The sequence below is a fragment of the Pteropus medius genome, unplaced genomic scaffold (assembly GCF_902729225.1).
Source record: "Pteropus medius unplaced genomic scaffold, Ma_sr-lr_union100, whole genome shotgun sequence".
NCBI lineage: Eukaryota > Metazoa > Chordata > Mammalia > Chiroptera > Pteropodidae > Pteropus > Pteropus medius.
In genome coordinates, this window is record NW_024347790.1 from 8,934,896 (window position 1) to 8,959,753 (window position 24,858).

The following is a 24,858-nucleotide window of genomic DNA, read 5'->3' on the forward strand; positions in this document are numbered from 1 at the left end:
TTTCCAGTGTCTTGAGAAGCTGTGGCTCTTTCCTACCTTGAGCTTCTTCTGTAATGCAACTCGAGGTCCTGATTCTTCTACGCAGACTTGCTGCATTTGGCCCATGCTAGGGCTTAAAATTTACTAGTAAACGCAGTAAACATTTTTAAAGAATCATTTGGAGGTGGTTCTTTTTAAGAACATTTGAGGTTGAAGAATGGGTCAAAATATATTATTAGCCTCTTTCACTTCAGGGGCATAGATGCCTTCAGTTAGAAGAAAATGAGTGGAAATAAATAAAGCATTTTTGAATTACCTACTGAAAGAGTATCTGAGAAATTGTTGGTCTCACCTAGGAAAGATAAATGAACCCCCTTGAGTGGCACTGACGTGTCACCCTTACCTGCCCATAAAAGAGGGTCACAGTGGAGGAAAGACTAAAAGAAATCACTGACTCATCCATGACTTCCATTGAAAAGAAAAATCTTGACATAAAAAGTGCTGAAATATTTGCATGCAGAATTTGTGTTACCAGAAGCACCTTTATAAATGACATCTCATACCAGCATACACAGGACTGCCGTTGGTTGACAATTTGATCTCTTTCTTCTCAACACAGTCATAACAATGGCTTCTTATCTGAGAGCACTTTCCACATATCCGGCACTGCACTAAGCCCTTTACAAATATTAGCTCATTTGATCCTAATTAAAAACCCCAAGGGCAGGCGTGGTTATTCCCCTCGTAGAGGTAAAATCTGAAGTTTGGGGAGGTTCGCATCAGGTCAAAGGCGGGGCTGGGCTATGAACGGATAGTTTGACTCCAGAGATCAGAGTTGGTTCTGCTCTCCCGGCCAGGCAATCAGTAATATTTGGACATTCTGCCTGTTCGGCCCTGGTCTTGGGTATTAAAATATAGTAGAGACGAATAGGACCCCTGCCCTTATAAAACTTCCTCTCTCACATGGGAAATAGACACAAATACCAAAAATAAACCGTTTCCCAACTGTGGCAGTCCCTGAGTTTTCGGTTTTTTACTAGAACTAGAAAACTGCAGAGACATTACCCTTCAGATCCTGGATCAAATTTGAGAGCAGATCACAAACAGAACTAACATGTAAGACAGTTTCTTGGGAGAATTTTAATCGCCAGCCATAATCATTTGATCAGATTAATAAGAGAACTATATTAACTATGTAGGTGACTTTCAGACAAATTATTAGCCATGAGAGCAAGTGAGATTTTTCTAGTAACAACGACCTCATGAAATAGCCTCTTTTGAGATGAAAACTCTGTAGAGCAGCCATATCGTGACCTGCATAAGGTCCAGAATGCCAGAGGAATTCTAAATTCAAACAACGTCCCCTTCCTGTAGAGCCCACATCTGACTGAGTACAGGAAGAAGTTTTATCTGAATTACATTTTCTCATAGGTTCATTCATTTTAAATCGCCGGAGTGAACTTTTTTCTTCTAGTAGGATAAAAATCTGGTAAAAGAATTCTTCATTACCCTCTCCACTAAATGTGGTAACCCATCCGCATTGCCTAAAACAAACCGTGCTTGTTAAGTGGAGATGGATAGCAAGCTGGCAGGTAGCACGATCCCATTCCCCCCTCTCTTCCCTGAAAAACAGTTAAAAGAACATTTTAGAGCCAGTACAAAGTGTCGAAGCTCAGTATTTGCCTTTCTCTCTAGGGAATGCAAGTTCTAAAAAAAGATGGGAGTGTGCTTTTTGAATGTTATAGGAGGTTTTTGTCTCATAAATGCTCAGTGGCAAGAACGATAGATAAAGCCAGTTAAGAAACTTTCAAAATAAAAGGCATTGAGCTGCCATCGAGTTGCCTATCATAAGCCTTCGCACTGTTAATTTTTTATTGGTATCTTATGTGTGTGATGTGCTGTACTTGGCACCGTAGAAGAGGCAATGAAGAGGGCAGGAATGTGCACGCCCCCGCCCCCGCCCCCCACCCCAAGAACGTGTATGTCCTGACTCCATGGCAGAGAAGATAAAGCATGCGACAGTCACAGTTCAGAGTAACTTAGCGGCCTGAGAAGATGCTGTAATAAATGTTTTCGTACGGGTTGAATTTGAGGTGCTAGAAGGATATCTAAACACAGCTGCCCACTGTGCGCTTAGTAATGTGGACTGAAGTTCAAGACACAGAGAAGCGTCCCTGCCTCACTGGGAGGGAGGATCGGGGGGTTTAGAATTGGAAGTGGCCTTCGTGAAGGTGATCACAGAAAACAGAAAAGATGGCTATGGTGGGTTAAGAGAGAAAGGAGGCAACAGGTCCTTGCAGATCCTTGGGGATCGAGGAGGGGGCGCAGGTAGGTAAGATAAACAGCAAAAGCAACAGAAGTGAGCAGCAGAGGAGGGTCATAGAACGTAGCCTTTTTTATCAAATCAGAAAGAGGATGTTTTAATAAGAAGGGAATGAGAGACTAATTAAAAGTTATAGGTCAAGGTACACACTGTCTTCTATATCACTTTACGTTGATTCCAACCACCACCCCCGAGGAAGGCATCGCAAGCCGTGATCATCGTTATCAGCAGCATCATTATTGTTACATTCTATAAAAAGGTATCTGAGCCTCCAGAGGTGACATTCCTGGCATTATACCACCACAACATGGTAGGCCTGATATTCAGACACAGGTCTGTCTGACTCCAAAGGCTGCACTGTGGGTGGAAATAGCAAAATAGCATCAAATGGCAGAGGACTCCTCATCCCTGGTGACTTTACAGAAAGCTTGGTCAAGTCCAGGGTGGGGCGAGGGGAGCTAGATTGCGCCAGGCCGAGCCACAGGAAGAGCAAGCAGAAGGAATGGGAATTTAAACTACCCTCCCGAGACGCCTGGCAGTGAAAGGAAGAGAGCGTGGAGGCTTTAGGAAGCTTTTGGGGTCAGAAGCGAGCATCTGTGAGAGCTCTCCAGGCCGGGGCCAGGTGCAAGAGGTGTCGTTAGAACCATGTGTTCACTTCATGCTGCCACCACCACCCACACAGTGACAGAATCACGTCAGGGAGGGCACGACAGTGCTAGTGGACGGAGAAAAACAGACCATCTCCTGAGGAAAGGACAGAAAGCAGCTGCCAGCGATAACTAGGAGGTAATTCAAGGGTGCTGGGAAGTTGCCATGGAAACCCTCGACTCTGAGCCGCTATGGAGTTTTAGAATGTTTTAATTTCACAACAAAATCTTGCCTGGCTTTGGGATGACACTGCATTCACGTATACCCTAATGATCAAATGGAAGTTACCTGTTTTAATCGTTAACGCTGCTGTGCGTGCTTTCTCCTAGACATGTCACCGATGGGCTCTTGAAAGGGACAGATGCAGCCCAGGCCGCACAGTATGTGGCTATGGAAAAGGCCACCGCCGCGGAAGTCCTGAAGAACCAGGAAGAGGCATCCCACGCCTCAGGCCAGCCCCTCCACGCCCCGGGCGGGAGAGACGTGAAGTCAGAAGTGGTGCCCTTGGCGGTTCACCATGCACAGAGCTCCCCCGTGGTCATCCAGCCCTCCCAGCTCTCCTCCGCCCTCCTGAGCCCTGCCCAGCACTTGTCTGGGGGCACTGGTCCTCACCCAGCCAGCCCTCCTGCTGTCCCACAGGAAGTGACCTCAGCTCTGCCGGCAGCACAGGCTCCTCCGTCCCCACAGACGCCCATGAACGGTTCCACCATGCAGAGCTTGTTCATTGAAGAAATCCACAGTGTGAGCGCCAAGAACAGGGCAGTGTTGATTGAGGTAGAGTCCTATTTCTATTTTTCATGACCCCGTAAAGGAGTGTGACATATGGTCCTTTTCCTCCAAGAGTTTACAGTCCGCTTGTAGAGATAATTCATATGTGTGTCAGTTATATTTTATCAAAAAATATATATATACGTGTGTGTGTGTGTATATATATATATATATATATATACACACACATATATATATAAAAGAAAGATTTCTAAAACTGTAAGTGGGTTTCAATGGCCAGATTAAGAGAAGGCCATCAGATTTCAGAGAAGGGTGAGACGCTTCACCTAGGAGAGGCTGAGGCGGAGGTGTGCTGGTAACTGTTTAACAACCGGCTCTCCGGTGGGAAAAGCCCTGATTTGTAGCATTTGCCAGTCTCCGTAGTGTAAAGACTGCCACCATCATTGATTTCGAGTTACAACATGACATCACTGAAGATGCATCTGGCAAGATAATGTGAGAGCAGCTCTCCTGAGCCCATGGGAGCTGGCTCACGCATGCCACCAGGGAGGGTTTGCCACTGATCTTGAAAAGTAAGAGACTCTGGGTAAGCAGAGAAGGCGGGCAGGGGCATTCTAGGATAGAGGATGTTGGAGCAAAGGCTGGGGCCGTGAGGAAACCTGCTTAGCTGGAACAAGAAAGAGGAGATAGGCCAGAACCTGATTTTGGAGAGCTTGAAAACCAGCCCAAGATGTTTAAAGTGTATCGTGTAGGTATCAGAGAAATGCTGCAGTGATAAAAATGGCATCTTCAGAAAATAAATCTAGACACAACATACAGAATTGCTTGAGGTGGGGGTTGGGGGGTCTAGAATTAAGGGTATTGGATGGAAAGTTATCACTTGTAGTCTCAGGATGGGAGGCGGAGGCAGCCACACATGGAAGGAGAAAGCTAGGTGTTAAGGTCAACACATCGAGAGAAAGCAAGCTATGTTTTTAAGTGTTCTTTTTGTCAAGAACTGGTATCGGGGCTCAGGCAGCGCATTTAGCTTCCCTAGCTCTCTTTTCTCTTATCTTCAGTGTTTTCTGCACCCATTATGTATCCCCAGCAACCTGTACCTTAACCATCCCTGCCTCCCTTGCAACTCAGCAGTAGATAACCCAGGTTTCAAGAGATGACCTCTTAAAACTGCTAAGGTCACAGTCATGGCAACAGGGCCTCCGAACACAAGGTAGCTGCTCTCTGCTCTGTGCCCCTAATCTCCATCAGCTATTTACAAAACGCTATCGTGGGTGGGGGCGGGTGAGGGGGAGGCTGTGATTGGCAAATGATGACAATGCATCAGGTCGTGCTTGTGGGGTGGAAGAGAGAACCGAAAACACATTCTGCCACTTTAAACATCCCCATATTTAAAGGATGTCAATGGGACAACTCTTTTATTTCACAGAACCCAAGGAACACAGTTATCATTGTTATGTGTGTATTTAAGTTATGAGTCATCTCCGACTACACCCTGACTCACAGGAAGAGGCCCTTTCTGCCAGCTCTGCCACTGACGAATGAGGCGATCACCATTCACATCATAAAGCTCCACTAGGGACCAGGTCCTCACGGGCTCTGGGGTAGGCAGTGAACAGAGGAGACAAACTGCATGCCCTTGAGAATCTCACCTGCTTGTAGGTAGAGACAGAGAACAAGTACGTGCCAGGTGATAATAAACACTAGGAAAGAAAAATAAAGGAGGGTAAAGATGGCGTGATACCGGTGGCTATTATTTATATACAGTGACTCCTTCACCCCACGGGGTCCCAGTGTTCTCGTGTGTACACGTGTTGGCTCTGTGACCTGCTGGTTCGTTTCCAGTTCTTACATTATGGAGTCCACTAATTCGGGCTCTGATTTCCACACTGCCCTCCTGGTATGACCCATGTGCCATCTCGGAGTCACAGGCAGATAGATGTACTTTGAAAAAATGTACAGACATTTAAAATTCCATTTTACATATTCCTCCCTATCATAGAATATGATTCAGCTTAGAAGTCATCTCAATTACTGCCTCCCATTTTCTAGGTAAGAAAACGTGGCCCAGTGCCCAGATAGCAAGTCTTCGACAGAAGTGGAACTCAGACAGGATTGTTTCTGCCTAGAACATCATCTCTACGATGAAAACTCAATTCAGAAAACAAAATCTTGGTTATGGATTCTTACCTTAGAAAGCGTAACCCTGTGTCCCTTTTTATTTACTGTTGGTGGCAGTGTGTAGTAAGGGCTCAGTCATCATTTCATGAGTGACTTTGGGTTTCTGAGCGTGTTTCTCCGGGAAGGAGCATCACTTGGGCTTAAATGCAGCCCGCTTCGCTAAGGAGGATGTGGAGACAGCACACGGTCAGGTTCGTCTGTTGTGCAGAGTGTCTTCAGCCAGGAACCCGGAGCTTTATTTTACCAACACTTTAACCACGTTACACCTCCTCCCTCCCACCGGCAACCTCTAAATGATGAATTAGCGGTTCTGTCTGGTTTTTAACCTTTCTTTGCTTGCTGCTTTCTTTCAGAAAGCAGAGAGGAAGTGGGAAGAGAAAAGACAAAATCTGGACCACTATAATGGCAAAGAGTTTGAGAAGCTCCTGGAAGAAGCTCAGGCCAATATCATGAAGTCAATTCCAAACCTGGAGATGCCGCCCGCCTCGGGCCCACAGCTGAAGGCCGATGCTCCCATGGACAAGCTGGAACTTTCAGGTGAGGTACTGACGGTGCTGTGCACCTGGCTGCCACCCACGTGAGCCCGTGCTGGCCAACAAGACCAACCTCTCACTTCTTAAAGATCTCACACAAATTTCTCAGGTCTCCCAAGGGCCTCACTGCTTTTTAACTGTAAGCATAGTAGGGGAACTGTTCTGCATTAAGATACTAGAACAATGCCCAATAAGGGAAATTTTAGATTCCCAGCTTCTGCATTTCCTATGAATTTATGACAGACAGTTCACAGCACCAGCTGGGAGAATATGAGGTCTGCATTTAAAGCGAGAGCTTTCTGCAGAAAGAGAATGCCAACTTTTATGAGCTCCCAGGGGGATATTAGATCATAAGGTAAAATTGCGTTTTTATATCAAAATTATTGAATTGCATATTTAACCAACTAAACTACGGAAGTTAAGCAATGTGTCAACGGTAATATAAAATAAGTGTTAAAAAACCCTCAACCTACGAAATCCCAACCGATTACAATCCATGTGCTTTATTCCGATATTAAAATTATGTACAGCGACGTCATTTCACTTGCGTCCCAGTGTCTCCCAGAGTCACATGCAGCGAGTCTTTGTCCAGCAACTACCGTTAATTTGAAAAGGAATTGCCATCTTGATTTGTGTGTCCAGAAATGTGACAGTGGAGACAATTTATAACCACGGTGTAACCCCTATAACACACTCCGGGTTTTCATTCCACAAAGCTGCTCCAAAACTCCACGCCCTGAAACTCACCCCCTCAGTCTGTGCTAAGAGGCGTTTCCTACCTCCTTCCCTGCCGGCCAGCTGTGTGAGGCCTGTCCAGGGCCCCTTGGAGGGTCGGGCACCAAGGCCCGGGGACGGACGGGCCTTTTGGGAGGGGCGGGTCTTCCTTCACAAAGATGGCTTTTCTCCTGAAGTCCCGCTGGAGAACTTCTGATGGACAGAATGATTTACCTCATTATGTCGCTGTCTTGCCTCATCCAGCTCTCCCCGTTGAGTTTTGTCCTATAGTCCCCTAATGTTTTAGGATTACAAATCAATTATAAATTTAGAGTTATAAATGATTGCGTAATTGTTCCTTCTTATAAAATGTAGCGATATATTTTGTTAATCTCATTTGGGCTTTTTATTCTTTCGGATTAAAAAATTTGGATAAATTCATTTTTAAATTATTCTTCCTAAATATTTTTTACTCAGCTAAAATATTATTTATTGTTGTTTTTTTCCTTTTTTAACACATGGCCTGATTTTTTGTCGGAAACAGTCTACTAATGCATAGGCCACTAGAAATGTATAAGGGTATTGTCCATTATCTGTGAACATTGGTTTCTGTTATTTTTATTTATTTGTCATGGATGTTATTGTTTTTCTTTTTGTTTACCAATGACGTAAAATTCTAAGCTTGGGGTTTCAAAAAATCATTCGAATTTTATTTATGTGAATTTCTTGACAGGTCAGACCAGGGTGGAAGCTCCCAAAAAAATCTATGAAAAATGTTGGGGATTGTAGCCTCACTCAATGTTAAAGCAAAAATATTCACAAAGACGTGTTAAAAATAGCAAGGAGGACTTTATGCGAGACTATTGCAATGGGGGAGAGAAACCGAACTCAGCTCCAAATGTAGCAGGGTAGGGAGATTCTTGCTAAAGGCAGGCCAAGGACTTAGATATCAAGGGTAGGACATGAGAATTTATCAGATATCCAGAATGGGAGATTCTTGCTAAACTGGATTGCTAAAACTGAGCTCAGCAGATCAAGGTCAAAGCCTAGTGGTAAAGAGGAGCCTGACTAAAGTTGGTCAAAGAGGGAGTCTGTCATCACACGTGAGAGGAGGGACCAGGGCCTATCAGCCTGTGCCATCCCCTAGAGGGACCCGAAGTAGAGATGGCCATCCAGAGAGGTAGCCATTCAGAGGCCAGGCTGCCGGCATAGGAACCAGCCATGATGCCTGATGCTGCTAGTGCCCTCATGCCCAAGACAGGAACTGGCTGATGGTTAACCCTAGTCTTTATCACAGCTTTAAAAGCATCCATCAACAACTCTATCTCAGAAAAGACAAACACCTGAGAGGCCAGGCAATGTCCACAGAGAGAGTTGGGACAAAGCCCAGCTGGAGGCTGAATTTCCAGTTCCACCACTTTAGTGAGAGCCTTTCTAAAGGCGGAAGTGAAGACTGTTGATAAAAGGCAGGAGCGAGGCTGTTTGTTTGAGTTTTGATTAAGAAGCATTTTTCTGGAGAAAGCTGAGCAGGTATCTGCGTCTCCGAACCTGTGGTATCAGTGCTAATTTAAAATTCTTGCGTTTCTGCATTTTCTGCTTCCTTTTCTTATCAGAGAACCTTTGTCCAACCACATGACCCCAACCAAAAAAGTCCACTTTCTCCCTGACTTTGTTCTCTGTTCCCATTTTCCCCTCCCCGGCCCTTCCTTGGCCAAATTCTACACTCACGTGCCTCCTGCTAAAGCCGTTTTTCAGACCCGGGGGACAGTGGCTTTGGTGGCCAGGCAGGGGCCTCTGGACTTGCCTTCAGGTTCTGCTCCTTCATCTCTCCAAGTAATACGCAGCTTTTTTGTTTAATATTTGCTTAGCATTTACAATAAGCCAATAAGCACTGTTCTAAGTGCTCTGTGTAGATTAAGTCATTTAATCCTCAAGCATCCTAGTGGAGAAAATATTGGTTTCATGCCCATTTAGCAAATGAGGAAACCGAGGCAGAGAGAGGTGAATCAACTCATGAAGGGTCTTTCTGGGATTTCACGCCAGTCGGACTTCAGGATCCTGTACCATTCATTGTTGCACTATGGAGAGGCTAGAGAAATTTTTAAGTCAAATTGCATTGAGTTTATAGAAATATGCCAAACTTTCTGGACATCACCCTGAAAAGAGGTTATTATGCAATGACACGCTGTTTTCCAGAAGACTCTCCGAACTCAGAACAAGACTTGGACAAGCTGGGGGGGAAGTCCCCACCGCCCCCTCCCCCGCCCCCACGACGGAGCTACCTGCCCGGATCGGGGCTCACCACCACCAGGTCCGGCGACGTGGTCTACACCAGCAGGAAGGAGAACAGCACCACTAAGGTTTGATGGGCGAAGCCCTGGTAAACTGGTTTCAGGGCTCAGATGATTGTCTTAGACAAGGTCCTGTACAGTCTCGTTTAGAGCGTAAAAAGTAGCGAGGCAGAGAAGAGAAGCAGAGACTCGAATGAGCGAAATCGCCAGGAAGCGCCACAGATGGGAAAAACGTCAGCCAGCGTTTTATCCTGACTGGACTTTTAGCTACAACTATATGAAACGCAAATCACAAGCTTCTTCCTCTACAGGGCATCATAAGATTGAAAACGGTGGGGATGGAGGTCGGGGGAAGAAGGGGAAGCCAAAGAAAGACCATCTCATAAAGGAAACCGAGATTAGCTGACACCGTTGCGGGAGTCTGTCCCGAAAGATGCTCAGTGAGCTCAAGCTTCCATTTAACTTGGCACGTTTTGTCTTTTACGGTCAATGTAAAATTCGAGTTTCAAGGAGAGGTAGGATGGCAGGGCCTTCCTCAAAGGCACTGAATATTGAGGAGTTGCAGTTTTATTATAATTCTTCAGTCCATTCACCAGAATGGTACCTCACATAAACAAAAACCCAAACTAGATGGCAGGTGGACAGAAGAGCCTTTCAGCTCGATTCGAAGGGCTAGGAAGCCAGTGTACTGGGCAGCGAGGGAACGTGTGTTCTCGTGGTCATTCCTTCTCTTGGCCAGTACCTGGGGGTGTTAAGCCAGTACCTGTGGTTTGAATCTTCCACAGGCCAGCAGTGAAGATGCCGGACCAAGCCCACAGGCTAGAGCCATAAGATGTCCAACAGAGGAGCCTGCTTCGGCCTGGACCCCGACCCCACCACCAGTACCTGCTACCTGCTCCTCAAAGGATGAGGAGGAAGAAGAGGAAGGAGACAAAATAATGGCAGAACTCCAGGTAAGGGGATGAGCTGACCGACCGTGGCTCCCTGCCCTTCCTATCAGGGACTCCCGGCTGCGTCTCTCACAGACGCGTTCGCTGGCAAAGAGCCCGTGGGCCTGGGCCCCGTAAGCATCCTCTCCTGGCCTTGGCCTCACCTTTTCAAGGATGTTGCTGAACTAGGCTCTCAGGGCACCTTTAAGGTGTGTGTAAGGACCAGCCATTTCACAAAACGATTCAGGAAGTTTGTACCAAAATCTGTTGCAAGCCTTCCTAGCTCTGGCTGGTGGGATTTACTTTCCTTCTTTTCAATTTTCAATAGTCTCTGCTTCATTTCAAAAACAGTTAAAAGGAGATGAGAAACACCAGTTCTCATCTTGTCTCGATAAGGACTGATGAAAGCCCATGTCAGCTGAGGTCCCGTGACTCGGTTTTAATACTTAGAATGACTGACGCTGAGTCATGTGGCCTCCTGTACTTCATACCAGGTTCCCGTTCAGTGTCGATGTCATTTTTTCAGGTATTCCGAAAAGCTGAATAATTTTGCTTCCCACTTTTTTAGATTTTTATTTCTTAACTAATTGCCACTGTCCACTCATAGATTTAAAGGTGGGATGCAGGGGCTATACCCAAAACTGATCCCACATTCAAATCACGGTTGTGAGTCTGCCCTGGGCGGCGTACCTTCTGGGACTTGACTAATAGAAGACATATACACAATTCCTAGACCGAAGTCTGTTTATAGAGTATTTCATTTTGACCCATGCTTATTACAAGATTTTTTTGCCCTTCCAGTGGTCAGACCACAACCTTCTTAGGGCTCTAAGACATGCTGCCTTTTCACTTGGAGTAGGACTTTCAAACCATGTCATTTCTACCTTTGCTGTCCTGCTCTGCTTTCCATGGTAATACCTGCCAGAGTGGAGCTGCTCGATTTTTAGGGAACACGGGGCTGCTAGTTGAGTGTCACATGCATGAGCCTTTTGAGCCTTACTGAAACTCACAGACTGGCCTGGGACATCCCCTCCAACAATCAGATTATTTACAGGTTTTCTGAATGAGTGGAGAATTTCATTCATAAGAAACTTAGATTCATAAAGTTAGTGACTCATAAAACAGTTAAGAGCATGGAAGCGTCCATTACGCAGTTTTCCAATGAAGATTGTCTGGCCGATGATGCTGCTGGGGGTTGGTACTTGTCCTAAGATGTGTAGCCAGATCCTGGGGCCATTTGTTGTAGTATCTGTCCTCAAATTATAGTGTGAATTGGTCACGGACCAGTTTGGTTCAGATAAATGATGGAGCACTACATAATCTTAAATTTGTGCAAGGTAAATAATTACTAATAAGCAAAGCAGTAGAGACTTTGAAGTTTGTGAATAAACCTGCACTAGTCCCCTAAGAGTCGTAATTTAGTTGTTCCAGCCACATAGACCCCATCACTTGAGAATATTTCCCTCCATTGAAGTCAAAATTTCTTTGATGCTCTCTCTGAAATCTTTACAAGACCAGTGTATCTGGCTTCTCATCATCTTATTGTTAACAGTGATCAACTAAGTGTTCTAACCATAATGTAATCAAACGCCCCTTTAGCCCTCCTGCTGGAGGGGACTGAACTGCTCCATCAGAAAGTCAGCCAGTGGCCAGGCTGGCTCCTTTGCCCCTTGCAGGCTCTAGAGTTAGACACCCCAAGCGTCAGGACAGGAAGCAACTGCAGCCCCCCAAGTGTAATTGTGGAACAACTTTCCTGCTCCATATCACCGGGCATCCGAAGAAACCACAGACTTCCGAGTCCGGGGCCTGGCGGCCCAGTGGAGATGACATATTGTCTTAGTGAGCTGAGACCTGGGCACCTCCAGGGCCAGCTAGGACTTGGGGGTCTGAGGGACAGCAGGTTGGATGTCGTGGCAGCAGGAACAGGCAGCCGGCAGAGATGTGGAAAAACAGGCTGAGGAAAGCCCCCGGCATCAGCTCCGTCCCACCTTAGGACCGAACGTGCTGAAATGCTCACTCGGGGAGGCCACGGGTCATTCTTTCCACCTGCAGAGTTAGTGCCAAATGACCATATTTGACGTCAAGAAAATATGAGAGAATGATTTGAGACGATTCGTTTGAATAAGTGGTTTGTAATCCCAGCCGCACGTTAGAATTACATAGGGAGGTTTTTTGTTTTTGTTTTTTAAGTTCTACAGCCTGGAGATTCTGACTTAATTATTCTCTGGATGAGCCGTAGGTAGCAGTATTTTTTTTAAACCAGGAGTGATGTCGAAAACTCGTGCGCTCGGGTGGCTGTCTCTCATGCTCTCACCGTCACAGTGTCGCCCCTTTCTGCCCGGCGAGCCCAGCCCGTGCTTCCGCTGAGCGTTCACGCGAGTCCGTGTGGGCTCCTGTAACTATGTTCAGAGACGAGTCTAGGGCTCAGGCGGCACCGGGGCCACTCAGAATCTAAGAGCATCGCTTTATTCTAAGTGAGCCTCGGAGCACCTCAGAGCGTGAGGTGCGGGAGTGTACTTGTTACTATTCAGACAATGAATTCATAAGAATGACTTTGATTGGAAGGTTGAAAGGTTTGTAAGACCCGGTGCCCTTTTCTCTATAATTGAAAAAAAAAATGAGTCTGGTAAAAAAAAAATAATGACAAAAAAAAGAAAGAGCTTCTTGTTTTGTTTTAATTCATTTGCAAATTCAATATTTTTGAGAGGTCAACAGAAGAAGCCCTACTAAGCGCAAATGGGGTGCACCCTGGACAGGAAGAAAGGGTGTTCTCTCCAAGGGCTGTGTCTTTTTATGATGCTGTAACCCAGACGTCCGGGTGCTTTTGCCCCAGCCCTGCCCCCTTGCCGGCTTTGCCACCCTGAGGCCAACGGGGAGCAGGTTTTCGAGGCGCTGCCTCCCTGGCCCTGGCGTGACCTGCATGCAGGACGCAGCTGGGGTGTCCACGCCTCTGGATTGCTCCCCTGCCTGTCCCCTCCTTCCTCCTCTCTACACTTGGATTCCTGTTAACCTCGGTATTTTAATTCCTTAGGCATTCCAGAAGTGTTCCTTTACGGATGTAAATTCAAACAGTCACGCTGAGCTGTCCCGGGCTGACAGTCACGTTAAAGACTCTAGGCCGGGGGCCACAGTCTCACCCAAGGAGAAGAAGGTAACGTGGCACTTGCACGTTTGCCACACGGTGGGACAGCCCTTCTTTCCTTGCTGACACTAACACCGCTCCTGCACTTGTCTTCCATGCCCTCTCTTTTTCCTCTCCCTTTTTTTTTATTAACTAATGGAGACTCAGCTTTAGGTTCAGATCAGAGACACCAGCCTGAGGTTTTCAGAGCAGATGTCGTGTTTCTGTGCACAGTATACAACAGTATGTGCAGAATTTAGGCGTTACCTTCCCAAACTAAAGAATATACACCCCTTAAGATTTTCTAGAACAACTCTTAGAAAGAAAAGGGAGAGAGGGAGTGAGGAAGGAAGGAGAGAGGAGGGGTGAGGAAGGAAGGGATGAAGGAAGGAAGGAAGAAGAAGGAAGGAAGGAAGGAAGGAAGGAAGGAGATGAAGGAAGGAAGGAAGGAAGGGAATAGAAGGAAGGAAGGAAGGAAGGAAGGAAGGAAGGTGAATGAAGGAAATAGCTGAAGAAGGAAGGAAGGAAGGAAGGAAGGAAGGAAGGAAGGAAGGAAGGAAGGAAGGAAGGGGAAGGAAGGAAGGAAGGAAGGGAGGAAGGAAGGAAGGAAGGAAATAAGGAAGGAAATATGGAAGGAAATATGTAGCACTTTTTCTAATTTTTAACATGGCTTTTAGACCAAAAACAGCTACATTAAAAATAGGTGAAAACCTTTGATTTCAGGATGAACACACAGGATTGCATTCTCGCCACCATCTCCAGGTGAACCTCATAGAAACACACACATGTGTATCTGCACATGTGTTCAAGGACACCAAACAGATTTTCTTAAGTATTACAAATTCTCAGTGTCCCTTCCAACAGAGTAAGTTTGGTATAGTTGCAGTGCTAATATACTTTGTGGCATTCAAGTGGCTTCAAAACAAATGTCCTGGCTCTGAAACAAAGTTCGCTGTCATTATGCAGTACTTTAGGCAAAGGACACGAGCCTGAATGTTTGAACTTCAACATTCAGTTACACCTAGAGCTTTTATGATTTGGGGACATAGAGACATCTTATTTGAATGAAGCCTCTATCCAAATTTCAAGATAAAAAAGCTTATCATGACCAGTTCGAGTCCTAACATTTTTCACCAGGAACTTATATTTCAGAATTCAAAGGTTCTAGCTTTCCTTAAATAAAGTCAGACATATCTGTCACAATGTAGCCCAGTCGCTACTCCACGTGGGTGCCTCGGCCCACGTGTAAGTAAGTTCAGTGAGGAAGCCGTAGTAGCATCACAGCCCTTAAGAGATGCAGTCCTGGGGCTTATAGCTCCCAGCCAGGAGGTCCTGCCCAGGAAGCGACCTGCTCCTCCCTGGCTCACGGTCACCAGAGAGCCCTTGTGTCAGATGCGTCTGCCGCGTGACTGACATGAAACCGTTAGCCAGGCGACACGGGATCTCTCTGTGAACCAAGGTAGATTATGAGATTTTTGTTGCTAAATCTTTCTCATGAAGAAAACCTCCTACTAATTTGAATCAAATCCATGACATCGCATTGGAAATATATTGCTTTTACAGTCTCTGGAATTTCCTTATATGGCCTTATTGAAACCAGCTAATGGGAAGGTTCTGGCATATCTGAGTTAAATGACGTACTTGGGTCAGTGTGACTATTTCTGTCTAAAACACTGGGAACTGGGAGCTTCTCAAGGATCCCTCTGGAGACCATCATTGTCTCATTGTAGAATTTTGCTAATTGGCTCAAAAGTTGCATGAGATTTCATGTCCTTTGATTAAAAATCCTTACATATCCCATCGAGCTCATCTCAGTCAAAGGTCCATCAGATAATAAGCAGGTCTGTATTGAGTTGGCCCAACACTGGGTTTAATCACAGGTGCTTATTCTGGATAATTACACTCAGAGATTGATCTTCATTATATCAGTATTAGACTTATAGGTGAGTATCATGTACAATATAGGTATCAGACTTGCCTCCAAACTTTGCCATTATTAACCTTTCCTGCGCTATTCATTTACTCTTTGAATCAAATGTTTTCTTAAAATGTTTCTCCTACCATCATGAAGCATTGGCCTAGTACTTGACTTTTATGTAACTTTTCCTATAACTGTGTCTCTAATTTTGGTTTACTGTCCATATGCATATTAAGTCTGCTTCACCCGTTGTGTTTTCAATCCAAATCTCGGGGCCTATTAACAGATATTAATGAGGTTTAATTACCTTCCATGGAGTCCTGACTACCTAAGAAACATTGTGAGGTCACATGACATTTGTGACCTAGTTACCCCGAATCAAGTCAACGCACTTGCTTTGACATGTTGATTCTTTTTCCTGGCCCTGTGATAAAAACAGCAGGTCACGTGAAACTTAAACTTGACGTCTTTATCTTAGCGATTTTCCATCGGAGTTTTCCTGCCACCAGATCTGTTTTAAAATACACATCCACGTGGTGGCATTTGAAATATTTAACGAGGGTATAGCATGGACCCTGACTAATCGGAACAGATACCAGGCCTACGCTGCAGCAAGGCCAGCGAAACATCATTGTGGAAGTGTCTTCTTTAGATTATATGCCAGTTCCTTCTCTGATTTCAGGGTGAATTCTCACTCCATTCCCAGCATGCCAACTCCATTACTTGGAGCTGAAACCTTCGGCCCAGACCTCACTTATTTTTCTTCAAACCTTTTCCTTAGTATATTAGTTGTTTGATAATCTAAATTTTAAATCTCACCGAAGATGTTACATTGTCCCACTGCAGCAGCCAAACCACTGCACTTGTTTTGGGGGCCTCGCGGGGGCGAGGGGAAGTTCAACAGGTGGTGTTTGGTGGCGGATGCCCCTCGCATCTTGTGCGATCTTTCCACGTGATTAATAGTGACTTCGTTCTTTGTGTGTTAGTCCTTGAATGCGTATATCCACATTCTTTCCATTTTTAGCTGGGGCGGCAGAATTGCTCTGGGTTGACTGTGGTGGGGCCCGGGTTACTGTGCTTTGTCATGTTCTCGTTGCTTTAACCAAAGCGCCTTCTTGGAATTTGTGTCCCATCCTGCTGGGATCGCCTCTTTCCTCTTGGGCTTCCGCAGCAAGGAGAAAGGACAGCAGAGCCTTGGAAATGGCGAGGCACGGCTAGGGTTAGTGTTGCTGCAGGGCCCTGGCTGCTGCCACAGCCGTGTGGAAAAAGCCACACTCCTTGGTGGAGGGGGCCCTTTTCGTTCCCGACCCTCGCTGCTGGGCTCGCATGTTCCGAATCTTTCTGAGAGCCTCAGAAATGTGTCTTTGCTTTGCATCGGAGGGTTTAGAGAACACAATCTGAATTATGATGCCACTGTCACCATTCTAGCCTCAAATATCTGTTTCGTAAATGTTTAGATGATTTTTTGGCAGCATTAATCACACTGAATTCGGATTTGATCATCTTGGCTACTATCAGTTTGAAGGCTATTTGACACTTTCCTTGGCAAGTGCAAATACAAACTTCAAGTACCTTTCAGTCTGTCATTTGACCAGGGAAAAAGACTTTTTTTTGCCATCTCAAAGTACTACACCCAACCAATGCAGATGTCCTTATAGGACACTTTCCATTGAAAAAAACTGAAATAAGTATCAGGAAGGGACATAAAAACAATCTGGTCTTATTCCTCAGTTTATATGCAGGAAAACAGAGGCCCAGAGAAGTGAAACAACTTGCCTAACGTAACACAGTTAAGTGGCAGGTCTGGATTAGAATCAGAATCTTCTGCCTGCTGATGGATTGTGCTTTCTACAATGCCACACCATTCTCCTGGTTTTCGATTCAGCTCAGCTCACTATCAGATGTTGAAAAGAGGATGTTTTTGTACAGAATCGGTCCCTTTATTCTCTAACTGCTCCCCCCCTCCGCCCCCCCAAAAATTTGAAATTCTCGAACTATTTCGCTAATTGGGATTTTCATCTCGCGCAAACACAGGGCATTTTTGGAAGCTGGCAAATGCAACAGCTCACGGTAAACAGAGCTGCAGGCTTTGGACTGGTGTGTAACAATGTGCTTGGCCTGCGTGTTTCAGAAGCGTGTAATTAAAGGAACAATTTAGGTATAATCCACTTTGGGGTGGGAGGGATGTGGTTTTGTGGAGTAACATGTCCTACACTGTTCTACCAGAATTTGGAATTTTTCCATGAAGACGTACGGAAATCTGATGTTGACTATGAAAATGGCCTCCGAACGGAATCCCGAAAGGTGAGTTCGTCAGATCTGTGTTCCAGCTGATACCGTGCGGATTCACGCCCTTCCTTTGCAGATCCGGTTCCGATTAACGCGTGTGGTTTCCCTCCTCCACTGTCTCTCAGGTTACCGCGGGGGCCCTGACACCTCGCGACCGTCCTCAGTGGGAAAGAGGAACAGAGAATCGTGTTTCTGACGCATCGAGAGCATCAGAATGTAAAACCGACATCGTAGTGAAGGAAAATTCCGTATCCAATAAGAGTTTACTTAAAGACGGTCGAAACTATTCCCCCAAAAATGTGTCTAAGCTCGATTCCAGTGTCCCTGGCATGAGTTCATCAGAAGATGAAGTAAGCAAAGGCCCTAAGAGCTCAGGACTGCAGCACCCTATGTCTGACGCCGAGAATCAGAAGATGAATTGTGGGAACACAAAGGAGATAAGTCAACAAGGACGAGAAAATACAGATAAGGGTCACCTTCCTTCTCCCACTAGATCAACCGAATTGGGTAACTGCGATGTCAAAACTCAAGATCAAGGGGTCCCGGTGACGGAGTTGGGTCAAGTTGTGCTAAGACCCAGGGGGGCTCGGCATGCTAATACGAAGCCTTATGAGGACAGAGACTCAACCCCAAGTTCTCCCACTGAAGAAAACGCGCCCGCAGACAACATCGCCTTCATGATCACCAGAACCGCGGTCCAGGTTCTCTCCAGTGGGGAGGTCCGCGACATAGTGAGCAAAAAGGGAGAGGATGTGCAGACGGTGAATATCGATGCCAGAAAAGAGACGACTTTCCAGCAAGAAGGGACTGAAAATGAAGAGCCGGTCGTGCGCCTAGACAAGAAACCAGTCATTATCATTTTCGACGAACCCATGGACATCCGGTCTGCGTACAAGAGACTTTCAACCATATTTGAGGAATGCGATGAGGAATTAGAGAGAATGATGACAGAGGAAAAGATAGAGGAGGAAGAAGAAGAGGAAAATGGAAATGCTGCCGTACAGAAGAACGGCCCCCCAAAATTCCCGAAGGTGGCCCCAGGCAGCCCAGGATCAGGACTGCGAGCTGGGAGTCAGCGACAACCACATGCCCCCTCAGCAGAGACCGAGGCACCAGGAGGCCAGGAAAGGAACAAGCCCGAGCTGACCACGTGCAGCCCGGCAGACTCTCCAAGCTCAGAGAGCAAGTGTGACGTGACAGATGACCAATTTGAAAGTCCCAAGAAAAAGTTTAAGTTCAAATTCCCGAAGAAGCAGCTCGCCGCCCTCACTCAAGCAATTCTCACAGGAACCAAAACGGGGAAGAAGACCCTGCAGGTGGTGGTCTACGAAGAGGAGGAAGAAGATGGCACTTTGAAGCAGCACAAGGAAGCCAAGAGATTCGAAATTACTAGGTCTTCTCAACCCGAGGACGCCCCCCAAAGTATGCTCAAGAGACAAGAGCAGCCCGGTCTGGAGAACACATCTCCCATTTCAAGAACCGATGAAATTAGGAAAAACACCTACAGAACACTGGACAGTCTGGAGCAGACCATCAAACAGCTTGAAAACACGATCAGTGAAATGAGTCCAAAAGCCCTAGCTGACACCTCGTGTTCTTCCAACAGAGATTCTGTAGCCAGCTCATCCCACTTGGCCCAGGAGGCCTCCCCCCGGTCCTTGCTAGTTCTGGAAGAAGCTCCCACTGCCCTAGAGCCCCCCTCGTCGATACCTTCAGCGTCACGTAAGGTATCTTGGTCTGATGGAGAATGAAAAGACCCAGCTGCTTTCTTAAATCTGCCATAATCACCATTAGCAAAAAGGCGTCTTGTGATTTACTCGCTTCCTTTTAGGTGGCTCGTGTTTTTGTTGTTGTTTTTTTTTTTTTTTTTTTTTTTTTTTTTTGTCTGTTCGCCACGATCCCTTTCTCTCACCATTTCTCCCTCACCTTCAAAACAACAACAACTAGGTGTCTAACAGCTAATCGGTTCTGTGTTTACCTCCGTTGCTGACTGGTGTTGGGTAAACGCAGGGGTGCTGGGTCATCCATTTGCCGTTGGCCTCTGATACTCACATTAAAATCCGTTGGATCAGTAGTGGAGCAGTGTATTCTGTTTGATTCTTGGAATTAACCACGGTGGTGTCTTCTGATGTCCATCTTCTAGGTCTGTGCTGCATGTAGGGCTGTGGCTTCTCACGTTGAGCTTCTCTGCACACGGTGGGGCGGCCTTGGTGACAGTCCACTAACGCGCTGCCCCATCTCTTCCCCTCTCGCTGTCCCTTCCCACAGGGCTCCACTGGGACCCCACAGACCAGCAGGATGCCCGTCCCCATGAGTTCCAAGAACAGACCCGGAAGCCTGGACAAACCCAGCAAGCAGACCAAACTGCAGGATCCCCGCCAATATCGTCAGGTAGTTTTACCTTAAACCCAATTTTGGATGGACATTTTCAGTTAAGAAGCAAGTCACTGACCTAGTTGATACCAAATATTGTGTTTTTCCTTGTAAGCTATGGTTTACATAGACATCCTGGATCTGGGGGCATGAAGAAAGTCTAAAAAACCTTTGTTGAACTTCTCACCACGCTTTTGCATGCTTGCAATAAAAACATCTTTTACTCCGTGACTCCAAAGTTTAACCGTTAACACAAGCGGCCAGACCAGCCGGCTTGTCTTTGGTGAAGGGAGTGGTTCATCAGAACACCTGGGGAAACCGAGCCAGACAAACCTGTTCTCGAGCTGTCCTGAAAGTCACCCGCACTAACGTATATGTCAACCGCGTTGCATTAGAGGCACATTAACCCTCCGTCGCGCTGCCCCGCCCCCACCCCGTAACCACCCAGAGGCATGGCTGACCCAGCACCGGAAATGCTCTTCCTTTTTTTCCTGTTCTGCACACCCTCTGCTCTGTACTTTGGGGGTTTCTGCCAGGTCCAGTACAGCACAGCAAGACTTAGCTCAGGCCTTGAACTCGTTTTGGTTTGGTTTGGTGTCTTTTATTGAATTATTCTCAGGAGGGCTGTGTTGCCAGACCCTGTGGAACGATCGTGTTACCAGCTTTCTGACAGACTGTCTCCCGCCATCTTTGTTCACAGGCTAATGGAAGTGCTAAGAAAGCTGGTGGGGACTGTAAGCCTACTTTCCCCTCCTTACCTGCTTCTAAGATTCCAGCCCTTTCTCCCAGCTCTGGGAAAGGCGGGTCTCTGCCCTCTGCTAGTGGTGACAGCTCTAACCTCCCTAATCCAGCTGCTTCTAAGCCATCGGCTACCTCTAACCCTCTCAGCCCCCAAACAGGACGGTCTGCTCCCTCTGCCTCCCTCATTCCCTCTGTCTCTAATGGCTCCTTAAAGTTTCAGAGCCCCACTCACACAGGTAAAGGTCACCATCTTTCATTCTCACTGCAGACTCCAAATGGCCGAGCAGCCCCCCCTTCCTGCTCCTCCTCCCCTCCCTCCCACTTCACTGAATCAGGGCGCCAAGAGTATCAGGACCATCCATACTCCTAGCCTCACCAGCTACAAGGCACAGAATGGAAGTTCGAGCAAAGCCACCCCATCCACAGCAAAGGAAACCTCCTAAAGGCCAAATTCTATTAGGCACAAGTTGGAGTTACAGTTAAAGATTCAAAAAAAAAAATTTAACAGACTTCAACAACTGTTTCCACAAGAGAATGTAACATATTGCTGTACTGTTTGAGGCTTAATGCTATGTATGTGTGAAATACTGGATTAATAGATTTCAGAAAAGCTTATTCGTTTGTTTGTTCTTTTACTTTGTTGCTGTTGTAATTACATAGTGTCAACTGTTTATATTCAATACCTGTTAAATGAAGAAAGCACGTGTTACCGAAAAAGAGTATGAGAGAATATGATGAGAGAAAGGTGTGTGTGAGACAGGAAAAAATGTATTCAGCATGTAAAACATGTACGATTCCAGAATTTTAGTATGTTTTGTATAAAAATATTTTTCATTACGGAGACTAGAACTGAACAGAGAAATACACAAGTGTGACTATACAAATTGTAAAACAGATACTATAATATTTCCTTTTATTTTAGTGTTATTTAGCTTTATTACAGATTTCTATTTTTGTCAAAACTTCATGGTTCCTTTCAAGATCTTTTTTGCCAAGACATTTTGATACTATAGCGTTGTACATTTGAAAGTAGTGTGCTAGACAATAAGCCAATGAACTTCTGCACAAGCCAACACAGAGGCATATGTAGAAGGCAATTTATCAAACCAATTGCACTGCCATGAGAATTATGTATAATAATTTGCCAGCCCAAGCAAGCTAGTTTTCTTTGCTTTTCTTCCTTTCTTTCTTTCTTTTTCTTTTCTTTCTTTCTTTCTTCTTCTTTTTCTTTTTTTTTTTTAACATATTGGGATTCTCTAGTTATTTTCTTTGCAGTGTCTAAACCCTTTCTTTGATTTCTGAGACCTGGTAACCCACGCTATTGCATTGTGGATTTTAAAATGTACACTTCTGTACGGTTCTGTAAACTGACAAACTTTTGTAAATATATAAATAGACATAAAAATATCGTATGTGACAGCACACAGTAGTTTTCCCACACCAAAGTTAATTTTTATGCATGCTTTAAAAACATATATTGGGATGGGCAGAAATGGGACTATCCGTACATTTTTAAAAAAGCAACAAGTTTGCACAGCTAGAGTGTTTTTGTAAATAAATGTATTTGTATAACACAGTCATGTAATATACAGAACTATAAGCAGAGACTTTGCAAAACTAAATAAAGGGCTGCATGCTTATTATTTTTTGGATCTTGTCACTTATAGCTACTTTCTAGTCAAAGAAAAAAAAATGCAACTGTTACCAGGTTAAATGGTTTTGGCTTTGAGGACATTATAAATAACATGTAACCAGCCGCAGCCGGTTTTCTGAAAGCTGTATTTCTCTGAACGCTCTGGGGTGACCCACAATGAGTTCTTGATGATTGAGGTGCCTTCCGATGCAGCGTGCTGACTCTGTTCTCTGTGGCGTGTCAGGGTTTGGCTAACAAAAAGCAAACCTGGGTACAGTTTCCCCCCAGAGTGTCTCTTACTTCCTCTTTCCTGTTTAAATTTCCAGTAGAAGTAAAGCAGAAATAAAATGTCTTTTTCACTAGGAATTATTTTTTTTATTTCTCAAAAATTTATTTCTAAAAAATACTGTTGGTCTAGAGAAAAATAATGCTAGTGACATCACACTTTGTTTTCCTTTAAAAAACAGGGAAAAATTTTAAGAAAATAATGCCGAGATTATAAATTGACGACAAGAACAACCTCAGGAACCTGCTTATCATTCATTTTTTGTCTCCCAAGTATTTAACTTGATGGTTTGATGTAAAGTGCAAATATTCTTAATACCTTTAGCACTCACTGGGTTGTTAGTGTTTACAGCCTTTGGGCTTGCCGAGCTGGCATGCCTCCGCCAGAAATAATTGATCATATCTCTACTCATTACAGTAATTGTAATCACGTTTCAGGAAAGTTACTATCTTATACCTTTTAGGTATAAAAGTTTCCACCATTTCAATCATGTCCCATAATCGACTCGACAACTACACTATGTTAAAAGATATATACCAGCTAGCTAATTCATGCCAGTTAATTTGCTCCTGTTTGTGCACAAGCCGAGACTTCTTGGTAAGCAGCTATACAATAGGTTGTGGCTCAGGTGTCCAGTTTAACTTGAGACTTCCCAGTGCTCAGGCAGGACATATAGGTGATGGTCAGTGTCAGCCAGTGGAATGAAGGAAAGAACATTCTGTGCCTGAGACCCAGCAAAGGGCAGCAAAGGGCAGCAAAGGGCAGCCTGCCTCCTGGAGGAAACGAACCGAGAAACCGTGTAACTTCAGAAGCCCAATCAGATGTGCGCAGCTGCCTGTGACAACGCTTAACGAAAAGCTCCCTTAATATCCAAAGTGGGTGACGCGAGATGGGATGAGCTGCTGGATCTTCAGATTTTGTTAAAGTGCTATTAGCAGACTTACTTAGTACATTATCTTTTATGCTCATCTCTCGACTTCCAAATTCTTGTAGCTGAAAAAGATTCTTAGAACTAAACCCTGGGGGCTGCTCAGGTTCACTCGGCAGTCCGCAATCAGTCCTGCCTGCTGGTCGTGAAACCTGGAACATGGCTCGGTTTCCTCACCAGTTAACGGAGAATAACAATATGACCTGCCCCATAGGATTGTTGGAAGGATTAAATGGGATGTATAGAAAATTTCAAAGGCAGAGCCGGGCATACATCACGCCCTCAGGAATGGTTAGTAAAGGTGGTTGTCACCATTCCTACTGCTGCAATGATGATGGGACCTGTTCCCTTCCTTAAGAGGGTCCGGGTCCAGTGGGGAGGGGCGGCGCGGGCGCGGGCGGGCGGGGGAGTCGACAAGGCAGGTGGTTTCATGGAGGCGATGTTGGTGTTTGGCCCTCGCGGGTTCTAATAGTGTTGCAGCACTGAAGAGGCTGCTTTTTCTTGGCATGCTACTCGTGAATGGAATTCTTTCCAACGTAAAACAAGTGTACGCAGACCTGGAACAAAGCCAGGGCCCTGGAACCACGGGCATGGAAGCGTGGTCCTTTCGTGGGGTTGCGGTTCCAGGCTTGGGAGGTGCACCCAAATCACCCCAACCTAGTCGCCTCCGGGGGCGCAAGCGGGAGCTGGTGCCGGTCCCTGAGCCAGTGCCAGGGGCAACACCTGTGAGGAAAAGCGGGCCCGTCCGCGGGGCGCCGAGAGCGGGTGTGGCCGCTCTCTCCCCTCCCCGCAGCCAAGTTCATGGCAAACGCGGCGCTGCTGACTGCCCGCCCTGTCATCGGAACTGGCTTCCTCCCTTCTCCATGGCTCTGTACATGCGAAGGCATTTGACAGCCACCTGGAGCTCTTTTGGAAGGAGTAGAGACCAAGGGAATCACTCCCTGTGTTCCTGCCCTGTTGTCTGTTCTGCCCATCAGTTGCTTCTGCCCAATACCCGAAAGGTGGTTTTGTCAACGTAAGCAGGTGGCATCGTTCGGGAAAAGGCCACTGGCCGCAGGCAACCGTGCACGCTCTGATCTATGCTCCTGCGGAAATAACGTCCAAAAACTGTAAGGTGATCACAAGCATTTTTGAGGAGAGGATCCAGGCCGTCCAGGGCGCTTGGCCACCCAGCTTCAAAGCCACCATAGAGGCCGCGGGTCACCAGCTTCTGCTCCCCCCGCGCCCCGAAATGGCTCCCTCTAG

The 24,858-nt window shown here is 45.9% G+C and overlaps 1 protein-coding gene across 1 annotated transcript in view; it reads left to right on the forward strand.

Annotated features, from left to right (window-relative positions):
- The window catches only part of KIAA1217 (KIAA1217 ortholog), a 267,905-nt gene extending 245,487 nt beyond the window's left edge, over window positions 1-22,418 (forward strand). The window contains 10 exon segments of the mRNA XM_039877568.1: window positions 3,280-3,724; window positions 6,211-6,394; window positions 9,301-9,464; window positions 10,181-10,348; window positions 13,356-13,475; window positions 17,590-17,667; window positions 17,778-19,379; window positions 19,921-20,043; window positions 20,726-21,081; window positions 21,083-22,418. Of these exon segments, the coding sequence (XP_039733502.1) occupies window positions 3,280-3,724; window positions 6,211-6,394; window positions 9,301-9,464; window positions 10,181-10,348; window positions 13,356-13,475; window positions 17,590-17,667; window positions 17,778-19,379; window positions 19,921-20,043; window positions 20,726-21,081; window positions 21,083-21,209 (3,367 nt within the window). The 3' untranslated portion in view covers window positions 21,210-22,418.
- The last annotated feature ends 2,440 nt before the right edge of the window (window positions 22,419-24,858 follow it).